Source organism: Notolepis coatsorum (assembly GCF_963971535.1).
Source record: "Notolepis coatsorum genome assembly, chromosome: 6".
Taxonomy (NCBI): Eukaryota; Metazoa; Chordata; class Actinopteri; order Aulopiformes; family Paralepididae; genus Notolepis; species Notolepis coatsorum.
In genome coordinates this window covers 115,089,363-115,105,077 of record NC_140170.1, presented here as the reverse complement: position 1 = coordinate 115,105,077, position 15,715 = coordinate 115,089,363, and the positions used below count along the sequence as shown (strand labels likewise).

General features: G+C 40.5%; 1 protein-coding gene across 1 annotated transcript in view; it reads left to right on the top strand.

Moving 5' to 3' along the window:
• Positions 1 to 15,715, top strand: part of col2a1b (collagen, type II, alpha 1b) — a gene marked incomplete at its 5' end in the record, with an annotated part of 118,471 nt that overhangs the window by 50,542 nt on the left and 52,214 nt on the right. The window contains 12 exon segments of the mRNA XM_084315727.1: positions 3 to 41; positions 1,303 to 1,356; positions 1,465 to 1,518; positions 1,740 to 1,770; positions 1,773 to 1,783; positions 2,085 to 2,138; positions 2,960 to 2,966; positions 2,969 to 3,003; positions 4,548 to 4,572; positions 4,575 to 4,600; positions 11,553 to 11,651; positions 14,492 to 14,536. Of these exon segments, the coding sequence (XP_084171853.1) occupies positions 3 to 41; positions 1,303 to 1,356; positions 1,465 to 1,518; positions 1,740 to 1,770; positions 1,773 to 1,783; positions 2,085 to 2,138; positions 2,960 to 2,966; positions 2,969 to 3,003; positions 4,548 to 4,572; positions 4,575 to 4,600; positions 11,553 to 11,651; positions 14,492 to 14,536 (480 nt within the window).

Below are 15,715 nucleotides of genomic sequence, written 5' to 3'. Positions count from 1 at the left end.
AACCTGGCAAATCCGAAGAGCGTGGCCCTACTGGCCCTCAGGTACATTCCATCTTCTGCTTCGCTCTCATCATTTGTCATCTTTATATCAACACAGCTCTGCCTCAAAATCTATACTTTTTCCTATTTCTCTATTCACTCTGTATGGAGCTGTGTTTCAGTGTGTGAAGTTGCAGATTGACGAGGAGCTTTTATGAGACATGAGAAAGTATTCCTCTTTACTAAAACTGAATGATGTGTTCAATGGTGTTCAGCGGGAGACCTGCCTTTCAAAGGAATTCAAATTGTAAAAGCTTCAGTGGCATCTTCCTTTGAGGCAGATTCAACCATAATATGGTCAACCAGGGAATTCCTGATCATCTTGATGGTTTGTCAGAGCACCTAGCTGTCAGTGTTGGCTCAGAACTCTTAGCAGTGGATGTCCCATATTATCGGCCGACCGATATTATCGGCCGATATCGGCAGTAAAATGTGATATCGGAAAATATCGGTATCGGTTAAAAAAAAATAACAATATATATATATATTTTTTTACATTATTTAACCTTTATTTACCCAGGCAGCAAGTAAGAACCATTCTTATTTTATTTATTGTCAAAGGTATGCATGTTGGTTTAATTCAACAACAAGAGATATGTAATGTTAATTTTAACTTTTTAATGATCATATTTTGCACAGATAATGCTACATTTAGAAAGCCTTTGAATGCATCCAGTGAAATTATAGTTACTGAAATTATTCCGTTTTTTGGGGGAAACCCTGCATATATCGGTATCGGTTGATATCGGTATCGGTATCGGAAATTAAGAGTTGGACAATATCGGAATATCGGTATCGGTAAAAAGCCAATATCGAGCATCCCTACTTAGCAGCTTTCATTCTTAAATGGATCATCCATCACTTTATTACTACATAATACTATAAGACATTTGCTTGTATTTTTGGGAATATAATCATCTGTAGTCTGGAAATACTGAGAAGAAACAAACAAGAGCACTGAACAATGTTTTATCCAGAACTTAATTTATGATATGGTCCCAGGTTATATAAGGTAATGTTTCAGGTTCAGCTGGAGCGTGTCCCGCTCCCTCATGAGGCCAGCAGGGAGAAGCGTGTGTCTGGATAAAGTCTGTCCTGATGTCATGTGTCAGTGGAGGAAAATATATTTGGATAACGCAATAATTCCATAACCCCTCTCTCTCTCTCTCTCTCTCTCTTCTCTCTTTCTCTCTCTCTCTCTCTCTCTCTCTCTCTCTCTCTCTCTCTCTCTCTCTCTCTCTCTCTCTTGTCCCACACATTATAGGGAGCTCGTGGATTCCCAGGAACTCCTGGTCTGCCCGGCATTAAGGGACACAGAGTGAGTGTCTTCATCTTCAATAACTGATGAATTGTTTGTTTGCAGACACAATAAGGTACGTCTCTGTCCCCTGGCTCTGTGCTCACTCTCTCCCCCGTCTCTCTGCAGGGCTATCCAGGTCTTGATGGGTCTAAGGGAGAGTCTGGATCTGCTGGCTCTAAGGTGAGACTCCCTCTATATTCTGCCTCGTTTCACCTTGCTTCGTGTACCACTGTCCTGGCCTGCGAAATAAGACACAACAGGACAAAATGTTACTCTAGCGGAAGGCGTTATGGCTTACTTGTAAACTAAAACTTAAAATCGTTAATAAGTAACTGGTTACTTTTCATTTGAAGGCGATCTGTAATCAACAATGACTGAAGTAAATGTGTTTCCCTTCGCAGGGCGAGTCTGGTGCCCCCGGAGAGAACGGCGCCAACGACCAATGGTGAGTAGACCTGGACAAGATTGACACCTGTCAACATACAGTGACATCGCTGCAGTCTATATCCTACAATGACAAAGGTTGTTGATTTTAGACTGTGACCATCGGCTACATGTTTAATAGCCTATAACATGTGGTGTATTAAATCAAGAGGACATCGGACCCACTGTACTAGCTTATCATCTTTTTCCTACCCCATAATACAGGCTTGCAATGCACAAAATCAATTTCCATGATAGGACATTTAAATTGTCTTACTAATGTAATGGGGTCATTCTTCCTCCCCCTGTCCTCCTCTTAACAGGGACCCAGAGGTCTGCCCGGTGAGAGAGGTCGCCCTGGACCTTCTGGATCAGCTGTGAGTACACCATTATCTGTCTATGGACTCTACTCAACCCCCCGAATAAAATCTGCTTCAATAGCGAATTATCTTGGTGTGATAGGTGTGATCATTAGACTCCTCTTCATATATATATATATATATATATATATATATATATATACTGTATATAAAATTAATTATAATAATAATAAAAAAAAAATCTAACCCTAACTAACCTTACTGTCATGCACTTGTCCTAATATACTAACCTACACTGTAGCACTCAACACTTTGATGAACATTGTTACTCAGCTGATAGAGTTGTGACCTTCTGATGACTTGTCGTACAGAACGTGTAAGTCGCTTTGGATAAAAGCGTCAGCTAAATGAATAAATGTATATGATTGGAGATGTGGTGTTCAGAAGGATATCAGAAGTAGCAGCTGAATGAATAGCACATAATAGTACAGTAGGATTCATACTCAACCCTAGGAGCTAGGACTAACCCTCACTTGAAGGTTAGTTGATGACCCGGGTTGAGGTAGATGGGTTAGATCTCTCTCTGTCAGGATTCGGTTCTCTTAATAGCAGATAAGTAAACATGTATGACAGTAATCTAACAGTGTAACTATGAATGTGGCTGTGCTATTCTTTTAACCATGTCAGCTCTACTACAATATCCCCTATCTACCCATATATACTGATGGAATCATGTGAAATAGTTAGTAATAAGAGTAGTTTGTGTCCAACTATAGCCACACAATATTTGCCTTGTCATGTTCAATACAATTAGACCTAGCAGCCAAGGGTCCGCTGTGTGCTGAGTCTGACATTGCATTGTGTTCTCTGTTCCCCAGGGTGCTCGTGGAACGATGGTCTGCCCGGTCCTGCTGGTCCACCCTGTAAGTATCGCCACCGTGTATGAATCTTTATTTCATGTTGTTGTGTACAGTAGCTTTCTTGTATACAGTAGCTCTACTCTAGAGATAGGAATACTGTTGAATGTACTCTTGTGGCCATGCGGTATCAGAACGTATACCTCTTAACTTACTATAAGGCTAGTGTAATTCAAAAGTGTTCTTATTATCAACATAGCCTATGAAAAGACCAAAACCAAAACATTTTAGATCCTCAATATCTGTCCGATTTCTCGACCAGGAAGGCATACGGTACACTATATGCTAAATATAGCTCACAAGCACATATTACACCTGTAAATATCATAATGTATGATTCTGAAAAACATTGGCATTGTAGTTATTACAAAACTATCAGTCTACAATAGTAAACAGAACAGTGTTTTCCCCGAGCATGCACATTGTGCAATACACTCATGTCCAGGATAAAGTACAATGCCCATATTCATCGCAGCGATGAATTATGCTAACAGTACAGATCTGTGACTTGTTTTTAACACACCTTTTGACACCAATGGAGTCCTATGACTTCTAGATATGAGCGATATATCTGGTGTTGGCTAGATGGTCCATACTTGTAAGTAGGAGAAATACGTTGTAGGTTTTGATCTTTTCGTAGGTAATGTTGACAATAAGAAAAAATTACGTTAGCCTTGTCGTTTAAGACAAATTTATACTTTCAAAAGACTTATTTCAGTCAGTTCATTTTGTTTTCATGGAGTTCTTCTTGACTTAGTTTGCCTTCCTCTCGGTAAACACAAGGCAAACACAGGTTTGTCCTTGAGCTGTACGGTGGAGATTTTGAATGGGAGTAAAGATATACAAACAAGGCCTTAAGACCCACTAACATGTGCAGCGACATTGAACTGCTGCCATGCGCATTGAATACATTTAAGCTTTGTATCATTGAATCAACATACTGCAACAAACCCACTCCTGTTTCCTGTTACTTGGAAGCTGGTTTAGCTCTAGATACGTTTCCTGTTACCTGGAAGCTGGTTTCAATTCAGCCTTACACCTCATCTCTCCTCCATAATCCTCCCTCCCACAGTGTCTCCCCTCTCTTCCTCACCCACCCACCCTTCCCCTCCCCCACCTTCACCTCCACCAACCCTCTCTTCCTTCCCCTCCCTCTCTCCCCCAGTCCACCTCCCTCTCTCCCCCACTCCACCTCCCTCTCTCCCCCAGTCCACCTCCCTCTCTCCCCCACTCCACCTCTCTCTCTCCCCAGTCCACCTCCCTCTCTCCCCACTCCACCTCCCTCGGTTTATCCTTGACATCCTCCTCCCATTCTCTCACTCGCCCAACAGCCCTCCCTCCTTCTTGTTGGTTTGTTTGTTTGTTAGTTGCAAATAAATAAAAGGCACTTGTGTTTTGCATTTGAAAACCTCATCAGAGCAAGCAGTTTTAACCATGTTGTCCAAACCCTCTTTTTTACACCTTCTTGGGCCGTTGTTTGAAAGCACCATTGTCCTCAGTGTGTTTGATCACAGCCTGAGCTGAACGCCTGTCCTCTCTCTCTCTGTAGGGCCCTGTTGGTCCCGCTGGAGCCCCAGCTTCCCTGGCTCTCCTGGTACTAAGGTAAGTTACAGCTCTCTCTCTCTCTCTCTCTCTCTCTCTCTCTCTCTCTCTCTCTCTCTCTCTCTCTCTCTCTCTCTCTCTCTCTCTCTCTCTCTCTCTCTCTCTCTCTCTCTCTCTCTCTCTCTCTCTCTCTCCCTTCCTCCTCTCCTTTACTGTCTGTCTGTCTGTCTGTCTGTATGTCTGTCTGTCTGTCTGTCTGTCTGTCTGTCTGTCTGTCTGTCTGTCTGTCTGTCTGTCTGTCTGTCTGTCTATATACTGTCTGTCTGGCTGGCTATCTGTGAATCTGTCACAGAATGTGTGTGTGTGTGTGTGTTGTGTGTGTGTGTGTGTGTGTGTGTGTGTGTGTGTGTGTGTGTGTGTGTGTGGTGTGTGTGTGTGTGTGTGTGTGTGTGTGTGTGTGTGTGTGTGTGTGTGTGTGTGTGTGTGTGTGTGTGTGTGTGTGTGTGTGTGTGTGTGTGTGTGTGTGTGTGTGTGTGTGTGTGTGTGTGTGTGTGTGTGTGTGTGTCTATCTGTCTCCATTCTTCCTCATTTCTCTCTCTCTCTCCTGTCTTACTCACTTTCTCACTCTTTTTCTATTTTCTTCTCTGTTTATACTATTTTCTTCTCGTTTATACTATTTTCTTCTCTGTTTATACAATTTTCTTCTCTGCTTATACAATCCTCTCCTTATACTTATAAGCTAACAATAGACATAAAAAGACATCTAGGTGGACCATTGTTGCACATCCACAAACCCACCTCAAATCAACTGTATGACAGGTGACCAAGTCAGATGAAAACCTTATATTTCTGAAAAGCTTTTAGGAATTTAGTGATGTGTTTTGAAAATATAAAGACCAAAGCTGGAATTACAATTACTAAATATATTTAGATATGATCAATTAGCAACCCTCCACACACACACACACACGCACACACCCACAGAAAAACACTCCACAGAATGGTCTGGTTGGCACCACTGTGGTGTACTATACTGTAGTACTGTAGCTCAGAGAGCACTTTGTGGGACAAGTTGAAGAGCCAGTGTAACTGGAGGAGCTGCACTCGAGAGAGGTCTTTAAAAGCCTCCATCTGGTGGAAAATTAGAGAGGAGGGTTTCTCTCTCTCTCTCTACTCTCTCCGTCTCTCTGCCCACTCTCTCGCTCTCGCTCTCCCTCTCCCTCTCTCTCTGGACTGATTGATTCCTCCTGTATGGCAGACAGACTGTGTCGGTGCCTGAGGTGGTTTCGTTCTCTTCCAGCCTCCTCTCGGGGAAATCGCTTAGGAATTAAATCTGAGAGTCTCAGCAGTGTTTAAGGAATCCAGTCCCTCTTTAAGAATGCCTCCACGTAACTGCTGCAAACAAAGCTCAGGATGGTGCGTGCGTGTGTGTGCATAATTGTGTGTCTGTGTGTTTGTGTGCATAATTGAGTGTGTGTGTGTGTGTGTGTGTGTGTGTGCGTGCGTGCACGCGCGCGCGTGTGTGTAGATTGAAGATAACAGTGTGTCCCTGGGGAAAACCCTTAAATCTTGATCCTGTGATATGTTGAGTGCTACCTGCAGAAACCTATAAACAGTGTGTTTAGGTGAAGTCTGCCTGTTAACTTGTTGTCTGCCCATATCTAGTCTCCTCCGGCAGAAGTGGCCTTGTCTGGAGGATTTATCCAGCGACCAAAAGATTACATGGAGGAAACATCTCCTTTGTTTTTAAATCTCTTCACCTAAACTAAATAGAGCACGCTAGGACAGTCCAGGGAGTGGACCCAGGAACAGACTCTGTTGAAATGGGGTTTTGCTTAAAATGCAAACCATTTGAATCCCAAGGTGGTTATATTCATCTAGCAGGCCCTCATTTAAAACGACAAAGGTTGCATTTTGTGTAGCTCTTCAGAATGTAAAAAAATACATTCAGATGAACTCAAGTCAAGTAAAATGTATTTGTATAGCCTCAGAATCACATTACATGTCTCAATAGGCTTCACAAGCCCTAACTATATCATCACATTTGGAATCATGGCACAAACTACAACTGTCACCTGCCGGATGAGTACAACCACCTTAGGAATCAAATGGTTTGCATTTCAAGCAAACATAAAAAGAAGAAGTGAAAATACATATCCGGCGGCAAAACCCCATTCAAATGTTCCTGGGTTCACTTCCTGGACTGTCCTCCTGACACGCTCTATAAACATTCCATTCTATAAAGAAATGCCAGTGAAAGAATACCTCAATGTCCCCAAATGCTCTCTTTATTAGTTAGCTGTCACCGTCCATGATGCATTAGCCAAGCTGACGGACGGACGGGGGAAGGAATTTGCTGACTACAGCTCAGCCCTTGCAAACACATACAAACTCTATTACGTCACACCATTGAGTCGTGCTGTATAAAATACTATGGCAATGGCAAAGGAATTCCATTCACCAACACGCTGAAAAGGCTGTGACCTCACAGCTCCACGCAGTCTTTGGCTGATGCCCATAAAGGGGCGGAGCTAAATCCCATAATATTTACTCTGTGAGCACTGGCCCACACATTTATTGGGCCAGAAGGTCTGCAACCCATTATATGTTTGGCTCTGACTAGTATAGTTTTGAGACAGACCCTAATAAAATAGTTTTATTACAAGGCCAGCTAATTGAGTATTTCTCTTGTTCAATTGCAACCATTTTTGTAAACACTCAACTCTAATTTCATTGGTTTGCCACTAAAATGTTAAAAGCTTGTTAATGAACTTAATATGCATTTGGCCTGTAGGAAAACACATTTTACCAATTGCATTGGATGTTTTATTGATACACCTCAATGCCAACGTTTTCCCCCTGACCACACAGCACGTCACAGTTGTAGTTCTTTTGGAACTAATTTCTTATGTTACAGTGTTGAAAGTAAATAGTTATGATACAAACATTTTATTTATTTTACTTATTTAACCAGGAAACCAGTGCTGGCGAAGACAGGCAGCAACGCAATTATTAACACTTTGAGCGCCACGCCGGGTTTTCCTTTTTACCCGCTGAATGCCACCATCGGCGCCAATGTTTTTTTTTTTTTTTTTTTTTTTTTTTATCCACTTTTTCTCCCATTTTTCTATATTTTCTCCCATCCCAATTTCGTATCATCCAATTCAACCCTCCCCTGTCACGGACGCTGTTTCTTGCCTCCCACAAGCCGGCTGCAATGTGGACTAAGTCATACATAGCACAAGTCCCCTCCGGCAGTGGCGTCGCGTGGGTAAAATAACAGGGGAAGCCAAAAAAACTATAAAAAAAAAATTATTAAATATTTTTATTAATTAATTTTTTATTTTTATTTTTTTAAGTCAAGCAGTCACCATGTACACTACAGTATGGCTCGGCGGCCAGTCAAACTTTCTTAACAGATTGCAGAATGGGTACAATACAGTACGGCTCAATACACACAATTGTATAAGGGGATGCAGACCAGAGAAAGACGTTTGTCTTGTTTACATCAGGGTCCCCCATTTTCAATTCATAGTGACATTTATGACATACAAGACATCATGACATCAAATATACAGTACTGTTACCCATAGATCCTGACAGAGTATATACATATGATGGGGAGGGGACTGTACATTAGGAGGGGGTGGGTGGGTGGGAGAGAAATATACATACGGCCGGGAGAGAATATTACTGTCTATTAGACAAACGTGACAAGACAAACGTATTTCTCTGGTCTGCATCCCCTTAACAATTGTGTGTATTGAGCCGTACTGTATTGTACCCATTCTGCAATCTGTTAAATAAAGTTTTCATTCATTCATTCATTCATTCATTCATTCAAGTGTCTGTTGCGCGGCGCGCCCAGCCATCAGAGCGCTCCTACTGTAAAATGCGGAAGCAGCAATTTCAGCCTCAGTTTTACTCGTTTATAAAAATGATTTAAAATGTTTATTAGCAACGGCGAGCTTTCAAACCCCGCCGCATCTGTGTGTGAAACCCTAATGGAACGCTGGGTACCTTTGACATTTATATCCGATATATTTTGGACCCACCGCTAGCTTTTAAGCAGTGCTTGATGGTGCACATTAACCTGGCTACTACGGAGGAATAAGTGACTGCGTATTCCAGCCCCTGGCTTGCATTGCAGTCATGAAAGGGTATACAAGCTTGCCTGATAACGTTAGTTAGTCAGTCAGGCTGCTCAGTGCTTACCTGGTCAATAATGTGGTCCTCCTCTTGCCAGATAGATTTGTTAAATCATAATATCCACAGTGGTGTGCTCTGCTGGTTCTCAGTAAATGTCCCGCCGGCGAAAATAAGTTGCTATTAAAGTGCTAAATGTTAGATACACTAATAGAGGATTCGAACGTGCCCGCTCTGTTAATAACATTTTCAATCAATTCCGCGAGGGGATGATGTTCAGACATGTTTGTAGTAGACTACTAGACTGAGTGACGCCAGACAGTTTTATACTACTAATGGGATGTCACGTTAGGTAGTCAGGTGGAAACGTGAACTTCTGAGTGCCCCGCCTCCAGGGGGGAAAATATGCTGAGTGTTTTCCTCCCAGCTCCGTTTTAAACTTTTAGGGTGTGGCAGTCAGCTCGAATCTGATTGGCTAGGATCGGATTTGGACTCTATAATGCTGGAAGCCTGGAGAAAGAGACTTACCCACTGCCTCTCTCCTATACTAGCTGCAATGAGCACAGTGAGTCTGACAGTGTGTTAGAGGGAGTGAGAAGGAGAAGAGGGAGACATTAAAAAAATAAAAATAAAAAATATAACACAGATGCACAGATGAAAAAGAATGTAAACTATATTACATTTTTTTTTTTTTTTTTTTTTTCATATTTCATATTTCATATTTGATATGAATTTATAGGGAGGCATGGCTTCCGTTGGCTTCCATAAGGATTCGCCACTGCCCTCCGGTACTTGAGGTAACAGCAGTCGCATCTTTTCACCTGCGCAGCTCGATCTCTCAGTGGCGAGGAGTAACGCATGGGAGGCTCACGCTGCCCCCGACACTTCCTGATTCTACTGCGCAGGCGCACCAACCGACCTGTAGGAGTCACTGTCCACAACGCCCGATCCCCACCCATCAGTTTCCCACCCCCTAATACGGCCAATGTGTATTAGTACGGACGACCAGCTAAACTGAAAGCAAATGTGGAACATTTCGTCAGTTCGAGCCCAGCGTCTCCAGCATTTTGTGGCGAGTGCCTTGCCCACTACGCCACGTAGCCGCCCGCATCGGCGCCAATGTTAACGTTAATATCGCCTAATCTATGTTTTAAATTATGGCTATGTGTCTAATCTGCCCATCGCATTATCAAAGACTATTTTCCAGTCAGTGCTGTCAAGGCAGATTGTTTTTTTATCGCGTCATTTCCGTTTCAGAGCATTTAGAAAAGCACCCGTTTTCAGATAAAAAACAGCCCATTCTGGAGCATTCTATGAAAATCGTCTTTTACTGGAATATTCCACAACGTTGATATTCGTCGGCCTTTTTATGAATCGTTTTCAAATAAACGCTAGATGATCAATATTATACGTGCACGCAAGCACATTCGGGCCGCGCACGGATAATCGCCCCGTTGATTTCCTCTCGGACTTTTACAGTGAAACCGAAAGAGGACATTTCACAAAACAGCTTATAACTTCATCAAAATTAGTCTGATTATCCTAACACTGATAACATAGAGTCCTTACCTGACATCAGATGGTACTGTATCCAACTGGTATATTCCAATTCCTGATCACCATTCGAAAAAATCGATAAGTGTATGGATCCAACGCGATACAGTAGAACTCCATGATCCGCGGGGCTCAGAGGATCCAGAATGAACTCTGATAACCCCGGCTACATCAGTGGACTGGAAAATGTGGAGTACCGGATTTTTTTCCCCATTCATTTTCATCCATTCCAAAATCCCTTATGTCATCTGGGAGACGACAGGGGGCGCTTTTTTCCACAATGATCGCCGGCGCCGCTCGGCTATACTCGGGTAGGCTCGGGTGATGCAATATGATTTCAGATCGCTAAAAAAAAGAAAAAAAAATTCAGAGAAATCTCGTGAGTGGCTTTCAACCACCTATTAATAAACCCGAGTATTCTCGTGTGTGGCACGGAAAGTGTTAACAGGGTTGCAGACATAAAAACAACAAAACTATTTACAAAATATAAAAAATATGAATCAATACTCGTCACAGGTCATCAACATCAGGGATCATACAGGGGCAATATACAGCTGTCAAAACATCTGCATAACATAACTAAAAGGAAGTAAAAGTAACTCATTATATTAGTTATCAGTTTTGTGCCCCCAGAGGATAGCTCACGCTACTGCAGGTATTTTTGGTCATGCTTGTATAAAACAATGGAATACTGTACAAATAAATAGATATTTGTACTAAAACAGTAGCGTTTTTATGTTATTACTACTACCAATAGTCTGAATAGTATGACAGTCAATGCAAACAAAACATGCAAGTTGATGATAGACAGATTAGAAAGCTATATCTAAATCCTGCTTAAATAAAACCTTTCCATGCAGGAAAAGCATGAAATGAATGGCTGAAAACAAATAATGTAAAAATGAGGTAACTGTAAAAGTGACAACCTTTTTATTTGGAGAAAAAAACGACTAAATAAAATCATTTTATGTTACTTACTACAATTACCACCAAAAAGGTATTGAATAAGATGGATCTCATTGAGAATGTCAACATAACATAAAACACATTTTCACAGAAAATACCCAAATATTCCTCCCTGTCCTCCTTAATGCTTTGCCTTTGCTTCTTCCTCTTCCTCCATGTCTTCTATCCTCATCTACTGTAATACTCTGTTAAATTTCCCAGCCAAAAACCAAAAAGGTTATAGGCTGCAGGCTTGTTGATAAACAAGTTGATACCAGCAGCCACTACTTCACAACAGACTCAATTGTCCTGATTATAAGTGCTTATTGATCCTCACTCCTCCCTCCTATTCTTTGTTGCTCACTAGGGAGAAGCCGGCCCCACCGGAGCCCGCGGACCTGAGGGCGCACAGGGACCCCGAGGAGAGTCTGGTACCCCTGGATCACCTGGACCTTCTGGCGCTGGTGTGAGTGACAATACATGTCTGGGACAAAAAGACTATAAAAAAAAACAATTTTAATCAAGGGAAATTCACTGTATTATTTTACAGATTACTTTTGTTTTTCTACTTTACGTGTAAATGCCATACAAATACAGTACATTTCTTTTTATAAAAATATTAACCATTAAATAAAGGTTGTAATCTGTAAATGTATTTGATTTTACTGTAATTTGACAGTAAGTATTTGGCAACCGTTGCTGCAAGACATTTAGAGTTTTTTTTACAGTTTTTACAGTGTATAGAAGGCTGTATTATACAGAAACTATAGTCTTAGTGGTCTATAAACTATAGAGTCTTAGTGGTCTATAAACTATAGAGTCTTAGTGGTCTATAAACTATAGAGTCTTAGTGGTCTATAAACTATAGAGTTTTAGTGGTCTATAAACTATAGAGTCTTAGTGGTCTATAAACTATAGAGTCTTAGTGGTCTATAAACTATAGAGTCTTAGTGGTCTATAAACTAGAGTCTTAGTGGTCTATAAACTATAGAGTCTTAGTGGTCTATAAACTAGAGTCTTAGTGGTCTATAAACTAGAGTCTTAGTGGTCTATAAACAAGTCTTAGTGGTCTATAAACTAGAGTCTTAGTGGTCTATAAACTATAGAGTCTTAGTGGTCTATAAACTAGAGTGTGGTCTATAAACTATAGTCTTAGTGGTCTATAAACAAGTCTTAGTGGTCTATAAACTAGAGTCTTAGTGGTCTATAAACTAGAGTCTTAGTGGTCTATAAACTATAGAGTCTTAGTGGTCTATAAACTAGAGTCTTAGTGGTCTATAAACTATAGAGTCTTAGTGGTCTATAAACTATAGAGTCTTAGTGGTCTATAAACTATAGAGTCTTAGTGGTCTATAAACTATAGAGTTTTAGTGGTCTATAAACTATAGAGTTTTAGTGGTCTATAAACTAGAGTCTTAGTGGTCTATAAACTAGAGTCTTAGTGGTCTATAAACTAGAGTCTTAGTGGTCTATAAACTAGAGTCTTAGTGGTCTATAAACTAGAGTCTTAGTGGTCTATAAACTATAGTCTTAGTGGTCTATAAACTAGAGTCTTAGTGGTCTATAAACTAGAGTCTTAGTGGTCTATAAACTATAGAGTCTTAGTGGTCTATAAACTATAGAGTATTAGTGGTCTATAAACTAGAGTCTTAGTGGTCTATAAACTATAGAGTTTTAGTGGTCTATAAACTATAGAGTATTATTGGTCTATAAACTATAGAGTCTTAGTGGTCTATAAACTATAGAGTCTTAGTGGTCTATAAACTAGAGTATTAGTGGTCTATAAACTATAGAGTCTTAGTGGTCTATAAACTATAGAGTCTTAGTGGTCTATAAACTATAGTCTTAGTGGTCTATAAACTAGAGTCTTAGTGGTCTATAAACTAGAGTCTTAGTGGTCTATAAACTAGAGTCTTAGTGGTCTATAAACTATAGAGTCTTAGTGGTCTATAAACTAGAGTCTTAGTGGTCTATAAACTATAGAGTCTTAGTGGTCTATAAACTAGAGTCTTAGTGGTCTATAAACTAGAGTCTTAGTGGTCTATAAACTATAGAGTCTTAGTGGTCTATAAACTAGAGTTTTAGTGGTCTATAAACTAGAGTTTTAGTGGTCTATAAACTATAGAGTTTTAGTGGTCTATAAACTATAGAGTTTTAGTGGTCTATAAACTATAGAGTTTTAGTGGTCTATAAACTAGAGTCTTAGTGGTCTATAAACTATAGAGTCTTAGTGGTCTATAAACTATAGAGTCTTAGTGGTCTATAAACTAGAGTCTTAGTGGTCTATAAACTAGAGTCTTAGTGGTCTATAAACTATAGAGTCTTAGTAGTCTATAAACTAGAGTCTTAGTGGTCTATAAACTAGAGTCTTAGTGGTCTATAAACTAGAGTCTTAGTGGTCTATAAACTAGAGTCTTAGTGGTCTATAAACTAGAGTCTTAGTAGTCTATAAACTAGAGTCTTAGTGGTCTATAAACTAGAGTCTTAGTGGTCTATAAACTAGAGTCTTAGTGGTCTATAAACTAGAGTCTTAGTGGTCTATAAACTATAGAGTAATAGCGGTCTATAAACTATAGAGTCTTAGTGGTCTATAAACTAGAGTCTTAGTGGTCTATAAACTATAGAGTCTTAGCGGTCTATAAACTACCACCTTAATTCACTGCTAATCATATTGGTATTGGCTGGGGGGGGGGAATCCATATTGGTCAACCATACGAGTAATTCTGAGGTAGTGTAGAGACATTTTACCAATACTAATGTAACATTCTGTTATTATAATTTGTTCCTCATAGTGGACTGGGTTATTGATTTTGCCTATTGACATCTCTTCTGAGACCTGAAAATGTTTCCCTTAGTTTTATGAGGTCAGATGCAAATAATTAACATGGAAATGGCATACTGTATGTAATGACCTTTAGAAACATCCTTAGGCTGATTGATGGGCGATTCTGCTAAAGCACATTATTGTTTCAACAAGAACAGAATGAAGCTTCTTAATTGTATGCCTTTGTATCAGATAATTCCCTAGGTCAGTCATAAATTATTTAGAATTTAATTCAATTACGATTGCTTTAGTCTGCCTGTAGTTCAAAGCTCCAAGAAGACGAGGCTTGTACGGTACCTTTGGGATGATCCAAATGGTTCCATTGTGCTACACTTATAGATCAACCAATCCCACAAAAAAGAAATTTAGTTGAATCAATCTTAATGGTCATTTGGCCTAGTTGTGGTTTGCAGGCTACAGTATAATGTGACATTCTGACCGTCATGGTGTATTCACTGTCTTTGTTTCTTCCTTATCTGCAGGGTAACCCCGGTACTGATGGCATCGGTGGATCTAAAGGATCAGCTGTGAGTATTCAACTCCCTTTTAATAATCCGGGTCTTTGTTAGTCTCTCACTTCAGTACAGTGGATATTGGGGGCAGCCGTGGCCTCGAGGTTAGAGAAACACACTTTAGACCAGATGGCCACCGGTCGCTTGAGTGGACTGAATGAATGAAAGTCTCTCCATTCACCAATGTTGAGGAGTCCTAAAACTCAGTAGAGCCAACAGTAGACGCTTGTGGTTATGCTGGCCTGCTGCGTGCAAATGTGCACAGCAGGAATAGGTTATTTTAAAAACGAAATACAATATTAAATGACAGAAGATAATGAAGGACATTGTAATTCCTGTGTCCTCTTCTCAACTGTCTATGCAGACTGGCATAAACGGAATTGTAACACTTGTCAGAACAGCAAGCAGGGTTGAACCTGTCTCACTAAAAAACTCCATGTAACTGAAGAGTGAAGACCCAATATCAGAGTGTAAAAAATACAGAATAGCACTCAAATATCTTGGCTCCATTCTGCTTAAAGCCGGGTTAGGTACTGTACGTTTGTCAAGAGGGCAGAGGATCCATGATTGTTGTCAAACGTGAACAAATGTGTTATTTTTAACTCTGAAACACTCCATGTAGTACATTTCATAGTATTGGGGCTGTGGTGGTTACTGAAACTCTCTCATAGTATTCTAATCACCAGCGACAATCTTTTAGGATTTATCTTTTGTGGCAGAATAAAAAACAACATTTTAATTAGAAGAATTTACTTCTGTTTTAAGGGATATGTCTATGAAGTACTATAAGGATATTCAGGGGCGCGGGAAGTCAGTCAGAGTTGGGGGTGCTGAGATAAGTGATATAATATCATCATAGGCGGCGGGTGCGCTGAAGACGCGCGCAGCGTGCAAATTTCGTCCTTTTTTGTCAATATACACACACACCCACGAGGCTGGCGAGCCCCACTCTTTTAATATATAGTGCAAATTAAGTGTTCAAATGAAGGCATCCAATAATAGATTAACCATTGTCTTACCTTAACACATCCACCACCGGAAACGCTTTAAAACGTTATTGCCCGCCATGCTTTGACCGCCAGACCACTCTGTACAGCGATATTGAGATCAATATAAAAAAAATTCGCCATGGCATTCATAATTCATATATACACCTCCGGCGATGCAGCTGGACCCTACGGCTCAATACAACGA